This window comes from Sabethes cyaneus, chromosome 3 (genome assembly GCF_943734655.1).
Source record: "Sabethes cyaneus chromosome 3, idSabCyanKW18_F2, whole genome shotgun sequence".
NCBI lineage: Eukaryota > Metazoa > Arthropoda > Insecta > Diptera > Culicidae > Sabethes > Sabethes cyaneus.
Window position 1 is genome coordinate 72,894,748 of NC_071355.1, and position 24,460 is coordinate 72,919,207.

Sequence of the window (24,460 nt, forward strand, 5' to 3'; positions counted from 1 at the left end):
AGTTTTTACACTCCATTCGATGTCCCTTTTTGAAAATTGGGCAAATGAGGCCATCCAACCATTCCTCCGGCATTTGTTCTTCCTCCGAGATCCTGACAATGATCCGGTGGATTGCTTCGTACAGCCGCTCGCTCCCCGCTTTTAGAAGTTCAGCCGGGATACCGTCCTTCCCAGCAGCTTTACCGTTTTTCAGCTCACTGATTGCCTTCTTAACCTCCTCCTGTGTTGGTGGCTCCACAGTTTGACCATCGCTTACAATTTCTATCCTGTCCCTGCTGATCTCCGCATTTACCTCTCCATTCAATAGTGTCTGATAGTGCTCCTTCCACCTGACTGCTACCGCCGTTTTGTCGGTAAGCAGGTTGCCAGCACTATCATTGCACATCACAGGCATGGCAAAATTCCTGCATCTCCCCGTTTTATAGAAACTCCGTTTGTCGATGCTGGCGTATCGCTCCTCTGCGCCGGCGAGCACGTGCTCCTCGTACTCGCGTTTCTTAAGACGATGGATTCTTTTTTCCGCAGCTCTAGTCTCTCTGTATCTCTCTCTGTTTTGACGCGTTGCCGCAGTGAGCATGCGACTCCTGGCCTGGTTCTTTTCGTCTGTCACTCTCTGGCATTCGGCATCAAACCAGCTGTTACCATGTCTTTTACGCGTCGTGCCTACCACCTCTCTCGCTGTTGTTTGGATGGCACCATGGATGTTCCTCCACAGCCCATTCATATCTTCTTCTTCTACCTGCTGTTCTGCGATTCGCTGGTCAAGCTTCCTGGCGTACTCCACTGCTACGCCGTCTGCCGTTAACCGCTGGATGTTGAAACGCAGCGTCCTCTCAGTGCGAGCTTTCGCCGTGTTCGACAGCCTTGCGCGAATCTTACTCACTACGAGATAGTGGTCAGAGTCGATATTTGGTCCACGAAAAGACCGTACATCGATAACGTCCGAAAAGTGTCGACCGTCAATCAAGACATGATCGATCTGAGAGCTAGAGTCTCCATTTGGATGCCTCCAGGTGTGTTTCCGAATATTCAAACGTGGAAAGTAGGTGCTACAGATGGCAATCCCTCTGGCCGCGGCAAAATTCGTGAGCCTCAGACCGTTATCATTGGTCGACAGATGCAGGCTATGTCTTCCAATAACTGGACGGAAGAATTCCTCCCTCCCGATCTGCGCGTTTGCATCTCCGATGATGATTTTCACGTCGTGTTTTGAGCACTCTCCATAGGTCCTCTCAAGCTTGTCGTAAAACTCGTCTTTAGCATTATCGGATTTATCATTTGTCGGTGCGTATAAGTTGATTAGGCTATAGTTGAAGAATTTGCCCTTAATCCTCAACACGCATATACGGTCATCTACGGACCTCCACCGGATAACTCGTTGCTTTTGTTTTCCCAACACTACGAAACCGACTCCATGTTCTGCTTTCTTACCGCCAGTGTAGTAGATGTGGTACTTGAAAGAAGGGCCTGCAATAGGGCTACTTATGAGTAACAATTTTATCAATTAATTGGCATAATATTCACGTATTAATTGGCAGATAAAGCTAAAATGACCCATAATTGTGTGTGACCCATGATTGTGGACATGGAGAAAGTCCCATTGTAAACCCGACGAAAGTTGTGAGACTACGATGGACCGGTCACGTCGCGAGGATGCCGGACGACTGTGTAGTGAAACCTGTTCTCTTCTACAACACCACCGGCACCAGGAATAAAGGGGACCAACGTGCTAGATGGAATAAAGGAAAAAAGCGAACCAACGTGCTAGATGACTCGACCAAGTTGAAGCCGACTTACGTGAGTCTAGACGCTCAACGAATAGTCCGGGATCGAGTGCAGTGGAGAGAAATTGTTGACATAATATCAAGAGCCACCCTGGTCCTATGCTTCTAGAAGTAAGAAGTAAGGTATCAGGAACCACATCGACTGGGTGGAAGCACTTATCTACCGAGAGACCAGATATGGCCAGTTGAACAGTCAAGAACACCGGAACCGGTGATAGGAACGAGATAGAGATTGAAGATAACGCACAAGCTATGGATACGTCTGCTTTGGATTAGGCAAAAGAGGCCCCTAGAAAGGTGAACTGTTAATAGCTAGAACAGACTAATATTGAATTGACAGCAGAAGGCTAAGTGGACTTTCAGACATGTTTTACAAAAGTTAAAGAAATCTTTCTCATTACTTTTTCATTATATTCAAACTTTACATCTTAATGAAAATGAAACTAAAACAAAACATAGAAAAGAAACATAGATTGTAATCAAGTAAAAATGTGTCATCAACATGAGAATTTTCAATAATGCGTGATAATCTAGCAACGATTGATTCTTTTTATTCCCGAGCAATTTTTAGTTTCTTCAAAACTTGATGATAGACCTGCTCGACTTGCTGAAAAATTGGGAAATAAAAAAGAAACAAATGATAACTTGACTTCTTGTCCAAATATGTTGCAACTTACCATATATTCTGCGTGCAGCTGTTCTATGCGATCTTCTAGCGTGGGAAGCAAACTGAGTGCGGCACTTACGTCGACTCCACGTTTCTGTAGCCGAGTCAGTGCTCGCTGATGCTTACTGCTATTAAGATTGAGACGTTTTTTCACTTCAACACGATAGTTGCGGTAATCAGTTTCATTCTTTTTATCGACTACTGACAACCGCAGAATCTCATAGATTACGCGACACTGTTTGGGATTGATCTACAAAAAATAAATCCTAATGTAATAAACTTATGCGAAAAAAGAGTTGAGAAATGGTACCTTGTATTTTTCTTTTGCTTCTTTCAGCATTTCTTTGCTGAACCCGGTTATCAGTTTATCTTTCGCAAATGCGGGCAATGTCATACAGTGTTTTGCGTCAATGACGGAGCGAATATGTTGTACTATATCGGTTGGCTCTTCGTACGTGATGTCCGCTACATTACTTTTAGCAAGGAAATATTTGTTAACAGTCTGAAAAAGTTCAGTTACACACGGTTAGTTTAAATCCTTCGACACATAAGAACGAGAGTTCTAACCGTTTCAATCAAGCGGGAGGCAATACCAAGTTTTTGGAAAGGAGGTAAAACGAGAATCTGACTGATTCGTGGCCTGATGAACTGCGGGTACGAGTAATACTGATATACTGTGAAATATCCCGCAGTTGCATAGCGAGTCTCGCCGCCGTCGGAGTATTTTTCATACACTATGAAGAACAACCAGAGTGGATCGTGCTCAACTCTACTAAATGCGTCGATAAACCAAAACGAAAGTGACTCCAGTCGGGCGTGATACTTCAGGAAATCCTTATCGTTTATATCGCTTACGTAAACTTCGAATGTACGCTCCTTTGGACCGCATATGCCTGGATTTATCTTGAATTCATCTACCTTAGTACCAAATGGCTTGAAGGCTTCCGCTTTTACTTTGATGATTTTTTTATATTCTTCCAAATTAGTATAGTAACATCCATCTTCCACCAATTCAGCAAGAGCTTTCTCTACGTCGTCTGCTTTTACACCATCCGGACTCACATCATCAATCTGCAATGAATCTATAATTATTTTTACCGGTCATTATTATTAGTTATGGTAACGTACTTTCTGTGAATATTTGATATTAAAGTAGATATCCAGCGAGCCGGCCGCAAACCCAACATCTATCTGTAAATCTCGATAGCCGAATATGCTCTCCTGTTCACCGAAAACCTGATGGGCCATCTCCGGATGAAACATAATGGACTCATCATCGAAGTCTTCTTCCTTGCGAATTAAGCGAAAGCGGGTGCATTCCAGTGCATTTGTCACGTAGTTTTGTAATTTCGAAATGGAACTCATTCTGGGATGTTCTACTAAAGAAATTATCCGGTTCGGTCACAGCCAAGTCTGTAAAAAGAAATTGCGCCAAATCTTTGTTTACATCGTAACCTCAACTTTGGATTTATATTTATAGAGGAAGTTTTCGTACAAAATTTAACGGTTGCTACCTACCTTCCTACAAAGAGAAACCAATTTAAATTGAATCCAGTTTTTTTATTTTAACAACGCAGGTTTTTCAATAGTTTATCGCGCTTATTTTCTGAGGGTGAACGTAAATCGAACAAAATTTGGTTGCATTGTGCAATGTCCAATGTGTCAAATTAGAAACCGTGGTGCTAGTTTTTTTTAAACAATGCCATTTTATACATGTTTTCGCCATTCGCCTTTTTGTTAATTTATACCAGATAACATCTAGGAATGTTACACTGAAACAGATACCATGACCGTAAATTTTGACAAAAGATTCCTATTTATCCTAAGCAGTGCCTATTTAAAATTTTTAAAGATTGCTGACATTTATCTTACATATTGTGCTTCCCGAGAAAAGCTTTCGTTTTTCAGCTTTATATAGTTGTGCGCAAAGGTAAATCATGTATTATTGACAGTGTAAGCACGAGTAAGTTTTCTATGTTTATGCTCTTATTCTTTGCTAAGATAACATTCGTTTTGTTCTATTACATACAGACTTACAAACAACACAGTCACAATGTTTTACGTTAACCGAAAATGATAAAATTTAAATACTGATTGCGTTTGTAAAAAATTTGTGCATGTTTGAACGGGCAAACACGAAGCAAGCTACCCTAGCATTCAGCTGATGAGCGAGAGAGAAATATTGTTGCTTTTCTCATCACTCTTGCGTTGACAGTTTCTTACGAAATTTCGTGTGAGTGTAAAAGAGATACTTTGACTGCGAGCAACCCAAGCCCATGGCAGACAACCATGTTCTCGCCGCCAACATCTCGTGTGTGCGAAAATGAGATAGCAATTCAGCACTGCGTTTCACTCGACTGCCAGCAGTCTGATTTGGGCCCGCTGTCAACTTTTGAGCCCCGGACATGCTGTCGCTGACGTTTACTGCAGCTCGATATAGAGATGTCGATGGGGTGGAGCAACCAGAACAGAGCTGCGCGCAACTGTTAGGCGCACAACTAAACCTATGAAAGAAAAATTTTAGATAATAATCGCAATACCTTATGCGTAAACGCGATTTGTATTCATCAGAATTTTTTTTTAAATAGTAAAATCGTTGCCAACAAACCACCAATATCATTGCGTATCAGCAATTCGTTATTTTTGGCGTTACCCCGAAGCATAACAAAAATAACAGATTCATAGAGCTTTCTGACAGCTCAAGCACCCACACTAGCGAACACGAAATACGCGTGAATACATGAGGAACAGCTGATGCTGGAGGAACAAACCGAAAAATAGCGATTATTGGTTGTGCTGCTCCGTTTGCCACACAGCAGAACACATATTTTGGTCAAATTTTTCATCCTGTTTCAAATTCAAGCACACATCATGAAAATTTGCTGGTATTTAAGCCAGCGGAAGACGAAATTTATTCTGTACCTTGGTGACAAAGGAATGCATCTTTTTTGTTTAATGTTGTTGTTTGCCTCATTTTCAAGCACCAACACACACATAACTGGAAAGCTCTATAGTCAAAATTACAATGAAAGGTAGTAAAATTGTCTGAGAACATGATGCTTGTACAAGAATCATGGTAAATTTGAATAAGTAATCTTTTCATGGTACTTTCAAAACAGCAAACGTTTTCAGAAAAATGGTACGAGATATTGCGCACTCTTAAATGATTCACCTGTAAATATGTCGGATTTAGTTAAAGCTACACACTTAAAAAAAGTACAGAGTTCGGTCAAATTTACCGAACTTTGGAACAGCCGAACGCTCGGTAAATTTTTTTTGATGCCAAACATCACTAACGGATCGTAAACGTTGATTGGCACCATCGAAATTTTTACCGAACGTTCGGCTGTTCCAAATTTTACCAAACGTTTTAAGTGTGTATAGGTTGAACCCAGTAAACCATTTGGTTTGTATATCTCGATTGCAACTGAGGTATACGAAATCATATCTGCACGAAAAAGTTATATTTCACGCCATATAAGAACATATATGTACCAAAGTGGAGGCGATATACGTGCGAAAATTTTGACAACTATTTGTAATTCTATTTCGCGCAGTTTTTATAACACGCAACTAAATACTCCTGAATATATGATATAGATATAATCAAATATTGCAATTGTCTTTCCTGCTTTATAATTCACAGTCATGAATTGTATATGAAGACACGCACGACTGCAAAACAACTTATTGTTCACTTCGATTTGACATACTCTAATCATTATACAATTCTAATGTGAAATTGACATGAAAACGATCTAATGTAAGCTTTCTATTACGATTTTGTGTTATCTGGGAAACTACTCAAAGTGCCCTTAAAGTGTACAAACTCAGATTTTGATTAGTTTTTCAACCAAAAAATTGGTAGTTGGAACTTAAAAGTGCGTTATTTGTCAATAGAGAATAATTCAATTATCGGTAGCAAGTAGCCAAAATTGGTTGAAATTTTTACCCAAAGTTTGAGCACAGACATAACACTCGTTTTCCATTCTTCGTACCGATTAAACGGTCGTTTCAAATATGGGCTTAGTTGGGAATGTCTCCGTTTTGATCATAGTGGCGCTTTGTAACGAAAGCAATTCTAGTGCTAGGGATACTCCTGTTGCAATTTGATATTTGGGAATGTCGATCATAGATGGTGCTGGTGTTCAGGCAAAATGTGAGGTACGATCATTTTTGTTTATTTTTCTACCAAGAGTTATGTCTGTTTGTCTGTCGTTTGAGTTTGTACACTTCACGCTCGTTCGGTTTAACCCTAAATAGGGTACATTATACTCAGTTCGTTGTTTCATGCAAAATGTTAAAAAATGAGTGGTTTTAAAGAACAAACTGCCCTTAGATTTAAGGGCATTGTGAGTAGTTTCAACGTAGCTTTAACTAAATCCGACCTATTTACACGTAGAATCATTTAAGAGTGCGGAGTTTCCACCAATTTAGAGTCCCACGCGAAAATTATTAGCGTGGTTATTTTCTGAGTTTAGCACACATGTTTGCAATTTAGAAATTTAAACCATCAATTTTTCGTTATTGCCTCCCCACTGCACGTCTCCTTGCTTGACAAGCATATTTTCAGTGTATTTAGTATTTAAGTACAGGATAATTAAATATTATTATTTATACCCACCCCACTGTCACAAATGTCATTCCCATACATTTTTCGTGTAGCCAACATCTCATCTAGCCCATAACAAACTTTACCTCGGACCAAATGTATTTGTGAGTAGCCCGCTCTAACTTCAGCCTCGGATAAATGTGTATTGGTAAGCGCTCGAACAAAGTTACTTTTTTGCTTTTTTTTCTTCTTGTGTCGGACGTGTAGGAAGCGTAAAAAGATGTTAGCCGCATCTTTACCCTTCAGTTTCATACGCCTGTTTATACCGCACTTCCCACCAAACTGGACTCTGCAGTTTGAAAGTGCGACTGCACCAAACTGCGGTCAAACTGCGACAAACTGAAATCACTGTAGTAAGAAAGAGAAAGAGCAACAACGACAATGTTGCTGTTTCGTTCCGTCATATACATTGGTATTAGGGAAAATAGTCCAGATTTAGCTGCCAGGCACAATATTATCAATTTCCCACCCTTTCGTATGCGATGAATTATAACCGTCGCGGGCGAAACCATCGCCCGAATCGTCGCGGGGGCAAATATCGTTTATTTTGTCAAGTAAATCAATGGCTTAGAGCATCCGTAACGGTGCGCTAGTATTTTAGTTGCTCTGGTGACTTTGAACAGCGCTGCTATCCAGCTTTTTACGAGCCATAATGGCGGACGTGTTCGTAATATTTGAACAGCGTTTTTGACATTTCCCTAATACATCGCACGTTTGCTTTCCGTATATTCCTTTAGTTTTACCGTGAACACGCGGAAAGAAAACGAGTGACGTATTAGGGAAATGTCAGAAATGCTGTTCAAATATTACGAACCCGTCCGCCATTATGGTTCGTAAAAAGCTGGATATTTTTAGTCACTCGTTTTCGTACCGGTCTTTGCTATCGCGGCTGTTATTTTAGTTGCCGTATTCCGTACCGGTAATAAAACCCATACAGTTGTTTTGGAACCAATTTGTAAACCAATGAAAATTAATCATAAATTTAAATAATTGACTATTTAGACATATAATGAGGTGGATATTGTTCCAGACACAAGTAACAGGTATGGAAGCGGCGGAAATGGTACGTACGCGAGGGAACGAACTGAAAGACGTAATTCCGCGAACTCTTTCGGACTCATGCATTATTCATGCACATTGTGAAGGACGTGGAGAAACTGCTAACCAAGCTGCCAACGTTTATTTCGCTTAGCGGCCGAACTCAAACAGATGGTTACTGGAAAAAGGATAAATGCCCGAGTTTTCAGAGATGTCGGGATCGTTGAATTTCGGCTACTGGGAATGAAAAAATTGTTACCTTACTTATGTGTTCGTGTCCGCCTGTCCGGTAGAATAAAAGGATGAAATCGGAGATCTCCACTCTCGACCGAACCTCTACACTGTCCTTGCGCATTCCAGTCAGGTTCTTCTCTGCAAATTTCGTTCACTCCTTTCTTCATGGTGTGTCCGATCCGCTACCCCATACTTCCACGATTTTTTGTTGCTACAGGCCGTCGATGACATATACGATGGAATTCTTCATGGGATATCTAGTTGTCCGGCCACCCGACTCGAATGATATATTGTAGGGAACGACTAATAAACAACTACAGGTTTTGTGTTGTCTCCGATGAGACGCACCACGTTTCGCAGGCATACAGCCAGTAGTACGGATTTATTATTTGGGTTGAAAATTCGGGTTTTAATATGTAGAGCGATTTGTACAACAAACGGATATTACCATTGGCGGCAGAAGTTTCTCGATGTTCGGCTAGAGTTAGTCCAGGCTCTTTTGTGTCACCTACTACAGTCTCGTTTAACATCTTTTTCTAGTTCGGTATATCATTGACGGATAGCAAGGATCCTGTGACGCAATTGTGCTACTGCAGGACAGTTGCAAATTACGTGATATGGTGTACCGTAGTCGGATTCACATAAATTACAATGAAACCATATGATAATTTAGTCTGCAGTGACAGTGATCTGATCAAGTGATCAAGTTTTATTTGCTTGATTAGTTCTCGAGTTATGCAGGAATTTATGTTTCATTTGTACGAGAGCCCTCCCCCCCCCTTCCAGAAGAGAGAGGGGTCGCGAACCATCATAGAAAAAAATCTGCCTCCAAAAATTTCCACATGCTAAATTTACTTCCATTTGCTTGATCAGTTCCCAAGTTATGCAGAAATGTCTGTTTCATTTGTATGAGAGACCCCCCACCATTCCAGGGGGAGGGTTCTCAAACCGTCATAAGAACCTTTCCCGGCCACAAATGCATGCAAATTTTCATGCCGATTCATTCAGTAGTTTCTGAGTCTATAAAGTTCATACAGGTTCATGCTATCCGAAAGCAATCCAGCTTTTTACGAACCATAATGGCGGACGGGTTCGTAATATTTGAACAGCATTTCTGACATTTCCCTAATACGTCACTCGTTTTCTTTCCGCGTGTTCACGGTAAAACTAAAGGAATATACGGAAAGCAAACGTGCGATGTATTAGGGAAATGTCAAAAACGCTGTTCAAATATTACGAACACGTCCGCCATTATGGCTCGTAAAAAGCTGGATAATACTTGCATTCACAACAACAATAATATACCCCGAACCGCAATTTTCAATAATTCTTATTTGATCCACAATTTTCAATAATAAGCCGCATTTGATAATTCTTTGGGTGAAATAGCAGCCTTCTCCAGCGCTGTTATCGGGTTGCTAAATTTGTGCACGCGCTGCTTCCCGAAAGCCCGGTTACTGTTTTAGCAGCGCGTTTAGCAGCGACCGGTACGGTACGGAGTGATGACAGAGAGCTGCTAAATTGGATTTAGCAGCGCACCGTTACGGATGCTCTTACGTGCTAGACAAGCATAATATATACTAATAACTTACATACAGCCAAGCCCCTGGCAGACAACCATGTTCTCGCCGCCAACATCTCGTGTGTGCGAAAATGAGATAGCAATTCAGCACTGCGTTTCACTCAACTGCCAGCAGTCTGATTTGGGCCCGCTGTCAAATTTTGAGCCCCGGACATGCTGTCGCTGACGTTTACTGCAGCTCGATATAGAGATGTCGATGGGGTGCATACAGCCAAGCAGATTCTTTCTGCGACGATTTCAAGCTATCAAAAAAGTGAGTAGCGCGTTTTGTTACCAAAGAAACGGACAATAAAAACGTATTTACGTAAATTGCTGCAAGGTACACGGTAAAAAAATATCACGTTAAAGTGAAGTGATTTACCTTTGAATTAGCACTACTTGCCAAACATTATAATTCGAAATGAAAATCTATCCAGCTTTTTACGAGCCATAATGGCGGACGTGTTCGCAATATTTGAACAGCGTTTTTCACATTTCCCTAATACATCGCACGTTTTCTTTCCGTACATTCCTTTAGTTTGACCGTGAACACGCGGAAAGAAAACGTGCGATGTATTGGGGAAATGTCAAAAATGCTGTTCAAATATTACGAGCACGCCCGCCACACTCAAAATATTCTGCACATAACTATAATGGTAAATTTCCATATGAAATTCTAGATGATTATCATGTGCCGCATATAAACACAATCCGCCAAGAAATACACATAGAAATTATACGGATATGAATAGTATGTGCAATTATACACATAAAAAATATACGCATATGAATAGTATGTGCAAAAGTTTCGCGTACCCATAAATTATAACTGTGTGGCATATAAAGTTCATTGATTAGGCACATTGCAAAAATCTATGTGTGGGACACATAGAAACTATATAAAAAGTTTTCTCAGTGCATTATGGCTCGTAAAAAGCTGGATTGAAAATGAGGCAATCCAGCTTTTTACGAGCCATAATGGCGGACGTGTTCGTAATATTTGAACAGCGTTTTTGACATTTCCCTAATACATCGCACGTTTGCTTTCCGTATATTCCTTTAGTTTTACCGTGAACACGCGGAAAGAAAACGAGTGACGTATTAGGGAAATGTCAGAAATGCTGTTCAAATATTACGAACCCGTCCGCCATTATGGTTCGTAAAAAGCTGGATACAAAGTACGATGAAATCAACAGAAAATCACTTCAATTTCGAGTGTACTATGTTTTGAATTTTGGACTGTCAAATGAATTAAAAAAACATGCTTGATAAAACTTAATTTGTTCGACAAGTTAATTTATTATATTATATTAACACAGACAAACAGACGAGACACTCGCGTTGATTCCATCGTCCATTCAAAAACTACTTATTTTTCAAAAAAGCATGTTTCGCAACATCGCCACACCGCGGCGCTCGAGTGTTGTTTCGAGTTTTCGGTATAAAACCGTTTAAATGTAAAAAACCTACAGTATAAAACCCTGGTAAATGTAAAACCCCTACAGTATAAAACCCTGCAAATGCAAGCTACTCCGCAACATGCATAACAGAGGGTGCTAGTGTGCAAGCAAAATGTGTAGGACGATGGTTTTTAAAGGATTTTCTTCTATGTGTCATGTCAGTTCGTCAGTGATATTAATATATTGTGTAATACCATAATGAATGATATTAACATGTTATCCATGGTCACCGATAATTGAACTGGATTACAATTTGGTTTCAGTTTCTACAGGGATGGCTAAATATTGCTGAACGCCGCTGCGGGATTTATGTCCGTCTCCATTGGATTAATTCCGTATACTAAAAACATTTAATTTAATAATTCCGACTACAGAGATAAATACACTTTACTCACAGTCCAGAATATCAGTGATTTCAAAGGAAACATGGTCTAATCTGTTGGTTTTCTGTCTTTCTGCTGACTACTATAAGTTGCACTTTTGTTTCGCAAACCTTTGACATTTACGAATTGCAAAACAAAATTCAATTTCAATGGATGAAAACAGTCATGCAGATGGTGTTTTCCATTAAATACTTTTAAACGGAAGATCTCTTTGTTAAAAAATAAAAATCTCTTAAAAATCAATGTGAAATCACTTCAATTTGCAGTGCGGCGTGACAAATTGAAGTAAATGCAAAAACACTTGAAATAAACGTGACGATTTTTTACCGTGTATACAATATCATCGTGGTTCCCGTTTCAGTGCAGAACCAGAAAGGCACCAAACGTGCGTAACGCCGTAGCGTTATCTGCAACCTGTCAAAGCTTGAATAAAATGCTGTCCTGTGAGTCGTGCTTTCGTGATGGTGTTTGATGTTTGCGTTGTGTTTCATGCTCCGCTAGACTAGACAAAAGTTTATTATATTTTAAAGGTTTTTGGAGTAAATTTCGTTTCCATTTTCGGTTTAAGAGTGCAGACGTTCACTTATTTGTCGGCCCCAAAAACAACTCAGTATGGGACGAAACAAAGATAGTGAAGTTTCAGGTAAAAATCAAATATAAAGTTTTTTAAACAAAATAGTTATGTGTTGTGTTCACGCAGGATCGGATTCCGATTCGAGTCGTGCCGGTAGTCGCAGTCGAAGCGGCACTCCCCAGGTAGCCCCAACGCCGGGCTATTCACTAGAGCATCACGACTCCAGATCAAATTCTCCGGCAAATCGCTCCCGTTCGCAAACACCGCGCAACCGCAGCCTCTCGAGGTCACGTTCCCGTTCAGCTGGCTCTGCGCGGTCAAGGTCCGGCGAACGGTCTCGTTCTGGATCCCCTGCAGGCTCGCAACGGTCTCGGTCGGGAACACCCAGATCTCGTTCCGGATCACATCGTTCGCGATCGGGTTCCGGTTCCCCTGCTGGATCGCAACGTTCACGATCGGGATCTCGATCGCGCAGCGGAACACCACAGAACCGTTCGAAAAGTGGCACGCCCGTTAACAGATCTCGAAGCGGAACACCGGGTGCTCGGTCTCGCAGTGGATCGCGCTCCCGTTCGGGTTCACCGGTATGTAGTGGTATTTAATATTGTTTGATATGGTAGACATAATAGTTTTTTACAGGCCAAATCCCAAACCAGTCGTCGTTCACGGTCACGATCACGAAAATCTGGCTCTCGTTCTCCATCGCAAGCAAAGTCGCATCGGTCAAACCGATCTGAATCAAGGTCACGATCCCGGAGCGCGGGTTCAAACCGATCCGGTTCTGCTGGTTCTGAAGTTGGCGAAAAACGTAAGCGAACCATTGTTTCCAGCGATTCCGGCTCAGAAGCGGAAAAAGTAAAACAAAATAAAAAGAAGAATAAGCTGATTGATTCCGATTCGGAAGAATCCGATGTCGGGAAGACAGGAAAATCTAAGGAGAATGTAACAGCGGATTCTCTGTTTGGAGACGCAGACGATATCAGCTCGGATGAAAATTCGGAAAGAGAACGGGATGAGTTGGATGATCTGGAAGATGAACAACAGAGAAAAAAGGAAAGTGACAGGGAACGTTCGAGAAGTCGAAGTCGGTCACGATCTCGTTCGAGGTCCAGATCTCGGTCTCGGTCAAGAAGTCGCGCCGGCAGTGAGCGTTCAGATGATGAACGTGGAGAAGAGGGTCTTGCACGATTTGAAGAGCCCAAAGAACCTGAACCAGAACCCGAGCCAATACCAGAGACAAGAATTGACGTGGAAATTCCTCGCATTGTGACTGATTTGGGTCGAGATTTGCACTTTGTTAAGTTGCCCAATTTCCTTTCGGTTGAAACACGGCCGTTTGACGTGGAAACTTACGAAGATGAAATCGACGAAGAGGAAACGCTTGATGAGGAAGGTCGCCAAAGGTTGAAACTGAAGGTTGGCAATACGATTCGCTGGCGTAACAATATTGATGACGAAGGCAACGGAGTGCGAGAAACGAACGCTCGAATGGTGCGCTGGTCCGACGGAAGCATGAGTCTGCATTTGGGTTCTGAAATTTTTGATGTCTATAAGCAACCACTGCAGGGCGATCATAACCATCTGTTTATTCGTCAGGGTACCGGTCTGCAAGGGCAATCGGTATTCCGTACAAAATTGACTTTCCGACCACATTCAACGGAATCGTTTACTCACAAAAAGATGACAATGTCTCTGGCCGATCGATCGACTAAGACTTCCGGTATCAAAATTCTTACCCAGGTTGGTTTTGATCCTGATGCTAATCGCAAGCAAAACATCAAAAAGGAGGAGGAAAAGCTTCGAATGGCCATGCGTGCGAAACCTGGTGCTCAAAGCAAACCGAGTGGTCGCAGCAAGAAGGATTCCGGTGCCAATGCGAACAGTTCCTACCACCCAGACGAAGGATCAGACGATGAGGGAGGAATTTCTATTGCAGCTATCAAAAACAAGTACAAGGACGATCGTTCAAAGCCTAAGCAAGGTGCCGCCATTTACTCGTCCGATGAAGATGGATCCGATTTCGATACGAGCCGCAAAAAGCGAAATGATGGCAAAAAGAGGGCTTTAAGAGCATTAGAAAATTCCGATGACAGCGACGAAGGATCTGGACATTCGGGATCGGGCTCCGGGTCCGGGTCGGAACATGGATCTGGTTCAGGATCAGAAGCAGCATCTGGCAGCGAGAAAAGCGGTGGAGGCGCAAGGAATAAATCTGGTGACGATGGAGGTGGCGATGACAGTGATGAATAATAATTTAGTAATTTGTATCTACTATATTTGTAATCATAAAGACTAATCAATAAAGCTTCATTCGCTGCAATCCTACATTTTATAACGGTAAAATAAAAAAAAAATTGCTAATTGACTATCTACATTATCGTACAAAACGACTTTTCGCTGCCGCTTGAAGCTGCTTTTTCCCCTCGAAGTTCTTGTGCTTTTGCAGCCAGATAGGATTGTTCATATTCCTTTTGCATGCTCTCAGGAAGTGGTTTGGACCAATCTTCCGGGACATGATCCCTCTTTTTCCACACATCATTCCGATAGTGTGCTCGTAGTCGTTCTGTTCTTCGCTGACGTTCGCTTTCGACTAGTTGAAGTGCACTTTTGGTATCCTGCGTATTCTTTTCGAATCGAACGCAGTTATCGAAGTCCCGTTTCCACTGAGTACAATCAATGCTTTCTCCATGAATGAAATATTGGTGAAACCGACCCTTAATGCTGGTGCAATCATCATATTCATCGCTGTAGACAAAGCATGGTCGAATCTAAAATGTTTTGCATTTATACACTAGAATCTTTCATAAAATATATGAATATTAAATCGTACTCACAGACCACAAATTTTCAAAAACTTTTTTCTCTTCGGCTGTTCTAGGCTGAGGTGGAATATCCAACAATAATGGGGCCATGTCGTGGAAACCACTACTATTATTACGCGGCTCTCTAACTTCACGAGTTTCCCGATCAAAGATTTTCAAGTCAACAACCTGCTTTTAAAATTTGCGGAGAAATTACGTAAACATTAAACAAAAATCACACGAGCTACTGACAGAGATGCCAGATTTTCTGTTCTGGACATTTAGTATCCCCCCGGTAATCCGACACTCAAACAAAAATCTCAGCGGGATGCTATGAAAAATCTGCATCTGGGGTTTCCACAAGGGGTTTTCAACTGCATTGATTACTACGCACCTTTGAAGAAAGTTACTTTTGATCAATCCTCCTAAACGATTTATTGTATCCCGCATTTTGCACCTTACTGGACACCGCAGTCTAGAAGTGCGACTGGCACAAAAAGTGCGACAATGCGAATGCTGTGAGTGAGAAAGAGAAAGAGTGACAACTGCAATGTTGCTGTTTTCTTTTGTCATATACATTGGCATTAGAGAAAATTATCTGGATTAATCTAGGTACAGCTGCAAAGCACAATAAAATAGCACTTTTATGAGCGATAGGGACGATTCAAATATGACGTCCACCAAATTTCTGCTTTTTTAGACCCCCTCTCCCCCCTCTGTCCGATTGTGTCACAAAACTCAACCTCCCCCTCCCCCTTGGACGTCACACAAACTCAAAATAAAAATGAAAAGCGTGTTGAAAGTAAAAAGTGGTTTATAAAACTAGCTTAACCTTTTAAGAGTTAATGTACACTGATAAAAATAGACACGGCGTTACCAAAAGATCTTACACATGAATTTCAACGTGCAAATGTTGATAATCTTGTTTCATATGTCAATCATTCGGGTATCAAAAGTGTTTCCCTTCAATTTAACGTGAAATGAAATATTTTATATGGAAAACACGTTAAACAACCATGCTTTCCCAACAAACCTTCAATCAACATGGTAGTCACTGCTTTAGCACCGCAAATCCATGTGTATTATCATTAGATCATATTCTATTGCAATCCCCATGAAATTAAAGTGTAAGTTTTTAGAAATATTTCATTGGTTTTAAACGTTTAATCAAAGTTTAACTCTTATGAAAAGTCATTCTATTTGAAATTCACGTGGCTTTCACAATGATTTGATGTGAATATCAGATCATCTCAAAGTGTTTTACCCATGGTTTTGCAATTGAATATGATTCATGTGTTATTCCTATGGAACTGTAGTGATTAGCACCAGGAGAATATCTATATGATCTGCACATTGATCACACGCATTGATGTAGAGTTTTTTCGGTGTATGATTAAAACAAATATAGAAAATAATAATTAATAAAAAATAACTGCGAACAAGGGCTCTAACAACATTCAATTGCAAATTGTCACAAATCAATGAAGAAATGAAGCTTTGGTTTCAATTGAAGTAGCACGGCTCCGCTTCAAAACAAGCTTCAATCTGCGTCGGCGAAGCAGGTTTCACTACATCGTAACGATAGCTTTTAGAGTTCATTATATTCTTTTCTATCCAATATTTAGTAAAAAGCTAGAAACTTTTATTGCAAATGAACTGAAATTGATGTGTAAATTGATCCTTCAATGTGACGCGTGGTCTATCTAGTAGACATTGACAAATTATTGTGCTTGACTTTCAAGCGCCGTCAGCTGGAACAATAAGTTCGAAAATCGACATAAATCAATGAGTGATGAATGACTGAGAAACATATTTTTGCTGCCTTTTGATGAAAATGCAATTTTTTTTCGACGGATGTCACATTTGCCTAGACCCCCCCCCCCTTTGTCACAACCTGTCATAAAATTGACACTCCCCTCCCCCCATAAGCAATGGACGTCATTATTGAATGATCCCATTTCGCACTATGGTACAATTTTCCTTGCAATCAGCAATAATAAATTTGAAGTGATTCGCCCCACCCCACTGTCACAAATGCCATTCCCATACATTTTTCGTGTAGCCACACTCAAAATATTCTGCACATAACTAATGGTAAATTTCCATATGAAATTCTAGATGATTATCATGTGCCGCATATAAACACAATCCGCCTAGAAATACACATAGAAATTATACGGATATGAATAGCATGTGCAATTATACACATAAAAAATATGCGCATATGAATAGTATGTGCAAAAGTTTCGCGTACCCATAAATTATAACTGTGCGGCATATAAAGTTCATTGACTTGGCACATTGCAAAAATCTATGTGTGGGACACATAGAAACTATACGAAAAGTTTTCTCAGTGCAACATCTCATCTAGCCCATAACAAACTTTGCCTCCGACCAAATGTATTTGTGAGTAGCCCGCTCTAACTTCAGCCTCGGATGAATGTGTATTGGTAAGCGCTCGTACAAAGTTACTTTTTTGCTTTTTTTCTTTTTGTGTCGGACGTAAAAAGATGTTAGCCGCATCTTTACCCTTCGGTTTCATACGCCTGATTCGCCCCGTGGATGACAATAAATATTTCAACGGTAATTTTTTTTTCAAATGTGCGTTGTAATCATAGCTCTTGCAAACCCCTTGTACTTTTGCTTTTTGGCTGTCGGATTTAAAAAAGATTTCGAAGCCTCCTCACACTCACACGACATTCTGAATAAAGTTGAAAATATATGTTTCTCTCTTTTTCTCTCACGAAATCGCAGGATAATAATATTATCAAATTGTCAACGCGAATGTAAAAATGCAAATGGTCGCAACGCAAAGTCGCTACTATTTTGCTCGTCGGGTCCAAAAAAGCGTAATAATTTCCGAATTAGCAGTGGCTGGATAAAAAGTGTGAATAAATGTGGAAGTATGTTGCACGCCGTATTCGAGATGTGTATGATCGTACCCACAACGTACTAGACGTTCGCCGGCCGTGCCAGTACGGCGCCGAACGTTTCTGCACTACTGAGGGAACTCAACATCAACCGTGTAACGAGCAGTTTAAGATCCAGTTCCGTAATGAATACATTCGGGGCTCGTACTGCTTGCTGAATGTGGGCAATCGGCAAATAACGGTCGCTCCAGATGGGAGACAGTCCAATGAAAGTGGATCGAACAGTTCCGGTCGGGATGGTTTCCGCCGGAAGGAGTTCTGTCCGTTTCAGCACAGTTGGATCGGTGCCATCACTTGGGTAAGTAGATCCTCAGTGAATGTATCGTGTTCTCGATGTTCAATAGACGATACGAAAACTGCTAGAAAAGTCGTTGGCCTTGGGGGTAGCAGTGAAAAGACGTCTCGGTGAACGAATTTTGACATGCAAACGTTGTTTATTTATGGGTATTTGTTTTATCAATGTGCTTAATAGGCGTAGATAATAGACGATCTGAAAAGATATTCTTCAAGTTATCTTTACTTTAATTACCAATTATTATTTAATAATCCAAAATAAAAAAATCCACATCAACCACCTACTCGAGATCGTTCAGTGATCTGTATTTGTTTGAAAATTACGCTGCATGATGCTACACGTTTGATTTAACCAGTTAGATCCAGTTCGTTGGGTTTATATTTTGATGTGGTTGAATTATGCGAAATTATCATTCAGTGATAAGGAATAAAGCATAACACTAGTGACAAGGCTCTTTGTGTTTCTTTATTTTTTCCACCGAACGGCATCATTTTCGTTATCGCATATTAAATTTTGTATAAACAACCTGAGTTACAAATACTAAACTCCCCCCTTTTGGCGTCAAACGAAGTCGAAGATTTTTCACGTCTATTGAACACTGCTGTCGAAAGGGTTATTTATTATTACTCATTTTTGTCGTTTCTTTTAGTCTGGTGCCATAATCTGCGGATGGTATACAAGCAAGCTTATCTGTTTACACCGCCGTAATCGCAAGTGGGAGGGGCCTAAATGTCTACCGTTTTTGATTTCTTCAGCCCACAAAATTCCTCGTGATTTTTACCGCTCACATTGTCAGGTAAATGCTTCATTGTCTGTTCCGCAATCCCCACCGACCGCATCGAATTCTGAACATCAAGAGCATCAGGCTACACAGAGACCAACATTCTTCGGAGTTCCAATCCCAACGGCAAAACCAAGTCCACTTGCTGAGGTTGATTTTGGCGATACCTTTGTCCATCAGAAGGATGTAATTTTTCCGATAAATAATGAACCAATCAAGAGTTCTGCAGCAGTACCTGCTGATAGGGCTCATTCAATTGAGCAAATCCAACATGAGCCTGCTCCTACTGTCGAATCTGCTATGCAAAACCTTGTGAGTGTTATCGGTGAGATCGAATACCAACTAGGCGTTCAGAATTTGGAGGTGGGGGATTACAGTACAGCGGTGTCCCATCTGAAGTTGGGAACTAGTCACCAGCACGCTGGAGCTGCGTTTAATTTGGGAATTTGTTACGAACAAGGTTTTGGAGTGAAGAAAAGTCCTAGAGTGGTGAGTTATATATTTAAAGTAATTTATCGGAACTACATATTAAGCTACGTTAATTTGTTTCAGGCAATGGAGTGCTACTACACTGCAGCGACTCTTGGCCATCCACAGGCCATGTACAATCTAGGAGTTTACTATGCTCACGGACTCGGAGGATTGCGTCGCAGTCGTCGGATGGCCAAGAAGTATTTTACTGCCGCCGCCGATATGGGTCTACAGGAGGCAATCGATGCCTTAGGAGCGAACTATCGCTCTAGGCGCGATTCGCTGTTGTCGGCCGGTTCGTCAGCGGGATCAACACCGGCTGCCGTACCGTTTCAGTTCAAATTTAATTATGACGAGCTGGAGCGCTATGGTTACGGGTTGAAAAACGCCGAACCGCAGACGGATCAGATCGAGTTGCGCCTGGTTTCTGCGATGGCATAATTTACTGCATATTTTTCATTATATGTTTCAAAAATGTTGATTTGCTACAAAAGTAAAGTTCACAGTCAAATCTAAGATTGACTGGAACCTTCAATTTTACCTATCTACATTACGCGTATCGAATTAAGCTGCTTCGATAGTCTATGGTATTGTGGTTGAAGTACAGAAATTTGATTAAATTTTCTTATTTGCTTTATGGTAAAATCAATTCTTTGGCTGATTAAAACATGCCGAAATACACGATTGTTTTCTAAGTTTTTACCTAATACTTATTTTGAGTTCGATGTTTGATGATAGAGATGGTGGTTGGAGGGACTGGTACAAAATTACAAAATAACTATTTTTTACTCTGTTGCATACTTGTTACTTAAATGCCCACTATTATTATTCTTCTTTCAATTCCATTTTTTTACTCTAGTCTAGTGTCTAACTACAACGGGATAATCGGTATGGGCCCAGGTAAAGAAAAAGGACATCGATTATTGGAAACTTGGTACTTGGAATGTCAGCATTCTACTTGAACTGGCACGCGCGGGTATCCTGGCAAGAGAGCAGCAGAAGATGAAGGTCGAGGTTGCAGCCATCCAGGAAATGCGATGGCCGAAGGCGGGAGAACGCGAATTCCTATTGCGGGCATTCATTTATCACATCTACTACAGTGGTGGCGATAAAGCAGAGCATTGAGTCGGATTCGTTTTACATGGAAAACAAACGAAGCGTGTCAATAGGTGGAGGCCCATGACCGTCCATGCGTGTCGAGAATTAAGGTCAAATTCTTTAACTACAGTCTGATAAATGTGTACGCACCGGCGAACGGCAAATCCGATGACGTAAAAGAGGCGATCTATGATCTTCTCGACAGGGCATATGGAGAGTGCCCAAGACATGACATAAAGATAGTCATCGGGGATACACAGGTCGGACGTGAAGAGTTCTTTCGTCCCGTTATTGGCAGAGAAAGCTTCCAACCTACCACAAACGGCAATGTCCTGACGCTAATCAACTTTGCTTAAGCCAGAGAAATGGCTATCTGTAGCACCTATATTGCACGATGGAACATTCGGAAGCACACCTGGAAACACTCTAATGGCGAGGTCTGCTCTCAGATCGACCACGTTTTGGTTGATGGCCGGCACTTTTCTGATGTCACAGACGTGTGATCTTTCCGGGGACATAACATCGACTCGAGCCACTATCTCGTAGCAAGCAACATCCGCGCCCGTTTGTCCAATGTATTCAAATCGAAACCAACGAGGATGATACAGCTCAACATTCGGCGGCTATCAGCGGAAGGAGTTGCTGCAGAGTACTCTTGGAAGACCGATGAGCGGATCGGAGAACAATTTGAAGAGAACCTGAACGAACTGTGGAGGCACATCCACGACGCGATCATTACTATAGCGTGAGACTGAGAGGTGTGTAGTTCTACTGCTGCAGTCACTTCCAGTGAGTGGTTTGACGCAGACTTCCAACGATTGACTGATGAGAAGAATCGAGCCAGAAGTTACACATTGGCTGCAAGTGCAACTGTGGCACGTCAGAGCGCAGAATTGCTTCGAGAGGCACGATACGAGAAGCTTCTTTAATACGACCAACGGAATCTGGAACCGAACCGTACCAACCCCTGTTACGTGCAATGACAAGGGGGGAACCTGATTACCACCAACTTTGGACGAGGTTAGAAAAGCTGCGAGATAGCTGAAAAATGGCAAAACGGGCGAATTGTACAATCTATTAGGTTATGCTATGGTATGGACTGAGGAAGAATTGCCTACCGACTGCTTGGAAGGTCTCATACGCCCTATTTACTAAAAGGGCCATCGACTTAATTGCAGTAATTACCGAGGCATTACTCTCCTCAATTCTGCATACAAAATTCTCTCCCACATCCTGTTTCTCAGACTGAGGCCGTTGCAGGAAACTTGTTGGCGAATACCAGTGCGGTTCGAGAGGGACGCTCCACGACGGACCAATCATTTTTCGCATCCGACACTTACTCCCGTTTGAAAAAAGCTTATCTAGAAGTTTTTTTTTCCTTTTCTGTCACGTTTATTTGATTTCTGGCTTAAATTTTTTCCCTTTGCTCTGCGGTTCTCCATTTCAATCTCCCGTTTTTCTTCTTTTTCTCTCTATAGTTTTACCTTTGACTTTGGTCCGTTTTACCTGTTTTTTTCCTTTCTCTGTCACATTTTCCTATTCCATTCCTATTATGTTCCATCTTTTTTCTTTTATTTCCCGTTTGTCCTCTTTTTTCTGCTTTCCTCTATCGCTGTTCTGCTTCTTTCTCGCTATTTTTCTCTGGTTTGGTTTCTCTTGTATTCTGCTCCGTTTTCCCACATTTTCTGTTACGTTTTATTTTTCTTTTACTGTTCTATATTCTCTCTATTATTCTTATTTTTCCGCCTTTTCTATTTCATTTTTCCTTTTCCACACGCAATTTTCTTTTTTTCTTGTTTTCTTATTTAATTGTTAGCACTCTTCAACCCTGATTTTCCTCTTATTTTTTCTTTTCTTTTTCATTTTTCGTATTTTTTTCTCCTTTTTCAGGCTAATTTTTCTTTTTTTTCCAGTCTGGTTTTTTGCTTTCTATCCCGTTAACTCCTTTTCCTCCTTAGACTAGACTTAGACTGAATACTAGGCAAGTTTCGATCTGCGGCTCCTTTTCCTCCGTTGTTCCTCTTATTATGTCCGGCTTGTCCCCTTATTCTGTCATTTTCTTTTTTTCGTTTGATCTTGTTTGTCTTCCGTTCTTAGCCAAATTGAAAACCAATTTTTCGTCGTTATCTGATCTCGTTGTTCAATTCCCCAGCTTTCGCATTTTCTCTTTTCATTTCCTCCTTCTCTATCTTGTTTTCCCCCTTTTTTCTTCTTCTTTTCTATTCAGTTTATCCTCATTTTCTTTATCCTTTTCTTACTTTTCATGACAGAATCTTCTTTTCTCATCCATTTTTCATCTTTTTCTGTCCAATCTCTTTTGACGTAGGACTACGTCTTTGTTTACTATATTGGGACTGGGTAGCACTTTCTGAAAACGAACACAGGAGTGTAACATTGGAATGAAAGATTTCAAATGCTAATAACTACTAAACTACTGAACGAAACTGAGTAATTTATATGTCGTTGGATAGATAAAATGACCAGCAATTTTATGTAGGAGTAAAAAAGCAATTTTAAGGAGGGCGTAAGAGGGAGGGGAGGCTCCTATGCAAATGAAACACAAATTTCTTCAAAACTCGAGAACTAATCAAGCAAATGGAACCAAATTTGGCATTTGGGGTTTTTGGAGGCAGGAATTTTTTTCTATGGTGTACTTAGACCCATCCGTCTTTTAACAGGGGGGCTCCTATATAAATGAAACACAAACTTCCTCATAACTCAAGAACTAATTAAGCAAATGGAACCAAAATTTGGCATGGAAGGAATTTTTTTTTTGGTGGATTAGGATCTTTATCTTCTTTAAGAAGGGGGAATCCCAAACCAATGAAATACAAATTTTCTCATAACTCGATACTCGAGAACTAATCGAGAAAATGGAACCAAATTTGGCATGCAGGGGTTTTTGGAGGCATTAATTTATTTTATGATGGTTTAGACTCCTCACCCCTGTGCACAGTGGTTTTTTGCATGTAGTGTTTTTAGGAATATTTCTTGGTATAACAAACCCCTTCTTGTGAGAGAAATCCTTTGGGTGATTAATTCCCTTAAAAGTGAGATACGAAATTTATTGTCTCGTATATTCGAGATACAGGTTTGGTACGTTGAATGAGTTGATGATCGTCGGTACAACGTTTATCTGCAGCCGGTTCATCTTCTCTAGTGCTCCCTTGGCATGATGAGTCAAGACCAGGTCCGGTTAAAAGACCACAGCCTTTGCGTGATACTTCTTGATGAAGGCAGCAACTTCCGGTAGGTACTTCGTACTGTATCTCCGTATCTCCTCGTTCACCGTAATCCACGAGAGAAAGAACAGCGGTTGGAACATTCTCTTCTAGTCCAGCGTCAAGTAGTTTTCGTCGCTCATTACGACCACGATATCGTGCTTCGTTGGACAGAAGTTCTTATCAGCCGTTCTCTGGGCATAGCTAGCCTCAACTGATGTTCTCAGACATATGTCGAATTTGTTTATTCAATCCGGGTTGAAATTGGATGAATTTTATTTGTCAGATAGGAGCAAATGAACACAAAAAGTTCATCCAGTTCCAATCCGGATTGAATAAACAAATTCGACAATAGCCAGTCTCGACTGACGCTTCCGCATAAAAATGTCTATATTGGCCAAGTTCTTTTTACCGCTTAGCCGATTGCTCCGATCTCCCGGCTCAAGGCGCGAAACCTGGTTTCCGTTCAACGCTTTCGCCTTTCACGCGGGATAGGATGTTGTAAATGCCAGATTTGGCTCTATTCAGCGGATACGAAGTGCTTCACCAT

At 41.0% G+C, this 24,460-nt stretch overlaps 4 protein-coding genes across 4 annotated transcripts; 2 read left to right on the forward strand and 2 right to left on the reverse strand.

Annotated features, from left to right (window-relative positions):
• Window positions 1-2,277: 2,277 nt before the first annotated feature.
• LOC128743259 (histone acetyltransferase type B catalytic subunit) lies at window positions 2,278-4,076 on the reverse strand. Its single transcript, XM_053839804.1, has 6 exons — window positions 3,970-4,076; window positions 3,580-3,864; window positions 3,019-3,522; window positions 2,762-2,953; window positions 2,462-2,701; window positions 2,278-2,391 (listed from the first exon to the last, which is right to left on the reverse strand). Exons 2-6 carry the CDS (start codon window positions 3,814-3,816, stop codon window positions 2,335-2,337), a joined length of 1,230 nt encoding a protein of 409 aa, XP_053695779.1. The 5' UTR covers window positions 3,817-3,864; window positions 3,970-4,076; the 3' UTR covers window positions 2,278-2,334.
• Window positions 4,077-12,201: 8,125 nt separating this feature from the next.
• LOC128741438 (another transcription unit protein) lies at window positions 12,202-14,651 on the forward strand. The gene is made up of 3 exons (XM_053837255.1): window positions 12,202-12,382; window positions 12,440-12,897; window positions 12,953-14,651. The coding sequence occupies exons 1-3, from the start codon at window positions 12,352-12,354 to the stop codon at window positions 14,561-14,563; spliced, it is 2,100 nt and encodes a 699-aa protein (XP_053693230.1). The 5' UTR covers window positions 12,202-12,351; the 3' UTR covers window positions 14,564-14,651.
• LOC128741439 (UPF0545 protein C22orf39 homolog) lies at window positions 14,573-15,299 on the reverse strand. Its single transcript, XM_053837256.1, has 2 exons — window positions 15,148-15,299; window positions 14,573-15,081 (listed from the first exon to the last, which is right to left on the reverse strand). The coding sequence occupies exons 1-2, from the start codon at window positions 15,223-15,225 to the stop codon at window positions 14,683-14,685; spliced, it is 477 nt and encodes a 158-aa protein (XP_053693231.1). The 5' UTR covers window positions 15,226-15,299; the 3' UTR covers window positions 14,573-14,682.
• A 2,610-nt stretch (window positions 15,300-17,909) lies between these two features.
• On the forward strand, window positions 17,910-20,217 carry LOC128742876 (DAP3-binding cell death enhancer 1-like). The gene is made up of 3 exons (XM_053839366.1): window positions 17,910-18,342; window positions 18,989-19,609; window positions 19,673-20,217. Exons 1-3 carry the CDS (start codon window positions 18,010-18,012, stop codon window positions 20,030-20,032), a joined length of 1,314 nt encoding a protein of 437 aa, XP_053695341.1. The 5' UTR covers window positions 17,910-18,009; the 3' UTR covers window positions 20,033-20,217.
• Window positions 20,218-24,460: the final 4,243 nt, after the last annotated feature.

Coding starts and splice junctions, on each gene's coding strand:
- LOC128743259 (XM_053839804.1), bottom strand. CDS start 3,816: ATGAGTTCCATTTCGAAATTACAAAACTACGTGACAAATGCACTGGAA. Junction 3,523..3,579: donor ATATCAAATATTCACAGAAA/GTACGTTACCAT, acceptor GATTCATTGCAG/ATTGATGATGTGAGTCCGGA. Junction 2,392..2,461: donor AGCTGCACGCAGAATATATG/GTAAGTTGCAAC, acceptor CCAATTTTTCAG/CAAGTCGAGCAGGTCTATCA.
- LOC128741438 (XM_053837255.1), top strand. CDS start 12,352: ATGGGACGAAACAAAGATAGTGAAGTTTCAG. Junction 12,383..12,439: donor CAAAGATAGTGAAGTTTCAG/GTAAAAATCAAA, acceptor GTGTTCACGCAG/GATCGGATTCCGATTCGAGT. Junction 12,898..12,952: donor GCTCCCGTTCGGGTTCACCG/GTATGTAGTGGT, acceptor AGTTTTTTACAG/GCCAAATCCCAAACCAGTCG.
- LOC128741439 (XM_053837256.1), bottom strand. CDS start 15,225: ATGGCCCCATTATTGTTGGATATTCCACCTCAGCCTAGAACAGCCGAA. Junction 15,082..15,147: donor TTTTTGAAAATTTGTGGTCT/GTGAGTACGATT, acceptor AAAACATTTTAG/ATTCGACCATGCTTTGTCTA.
- LOC128742876 (XM_053839366.1), top strand. CDS start 18,010: ATGTGGAAGTATGTTGCACGCCGTATTCGAGATGTGTATGATCGTACC. Junction 18,343..18,988: donor GGATCGGTGCCATCACTTGG/GTAAGTAGATCC, acceptor CGTTTCTTTTAG/TCTGGTGCCATAATCTGCGG. Junction 19,610..19,672: donor TGAAGAAAAGTCCTAGAGTG/GTGAGTTATATA, acceptor AATTTGTTTCAG/GCAATGGAGTGCTACTACAC.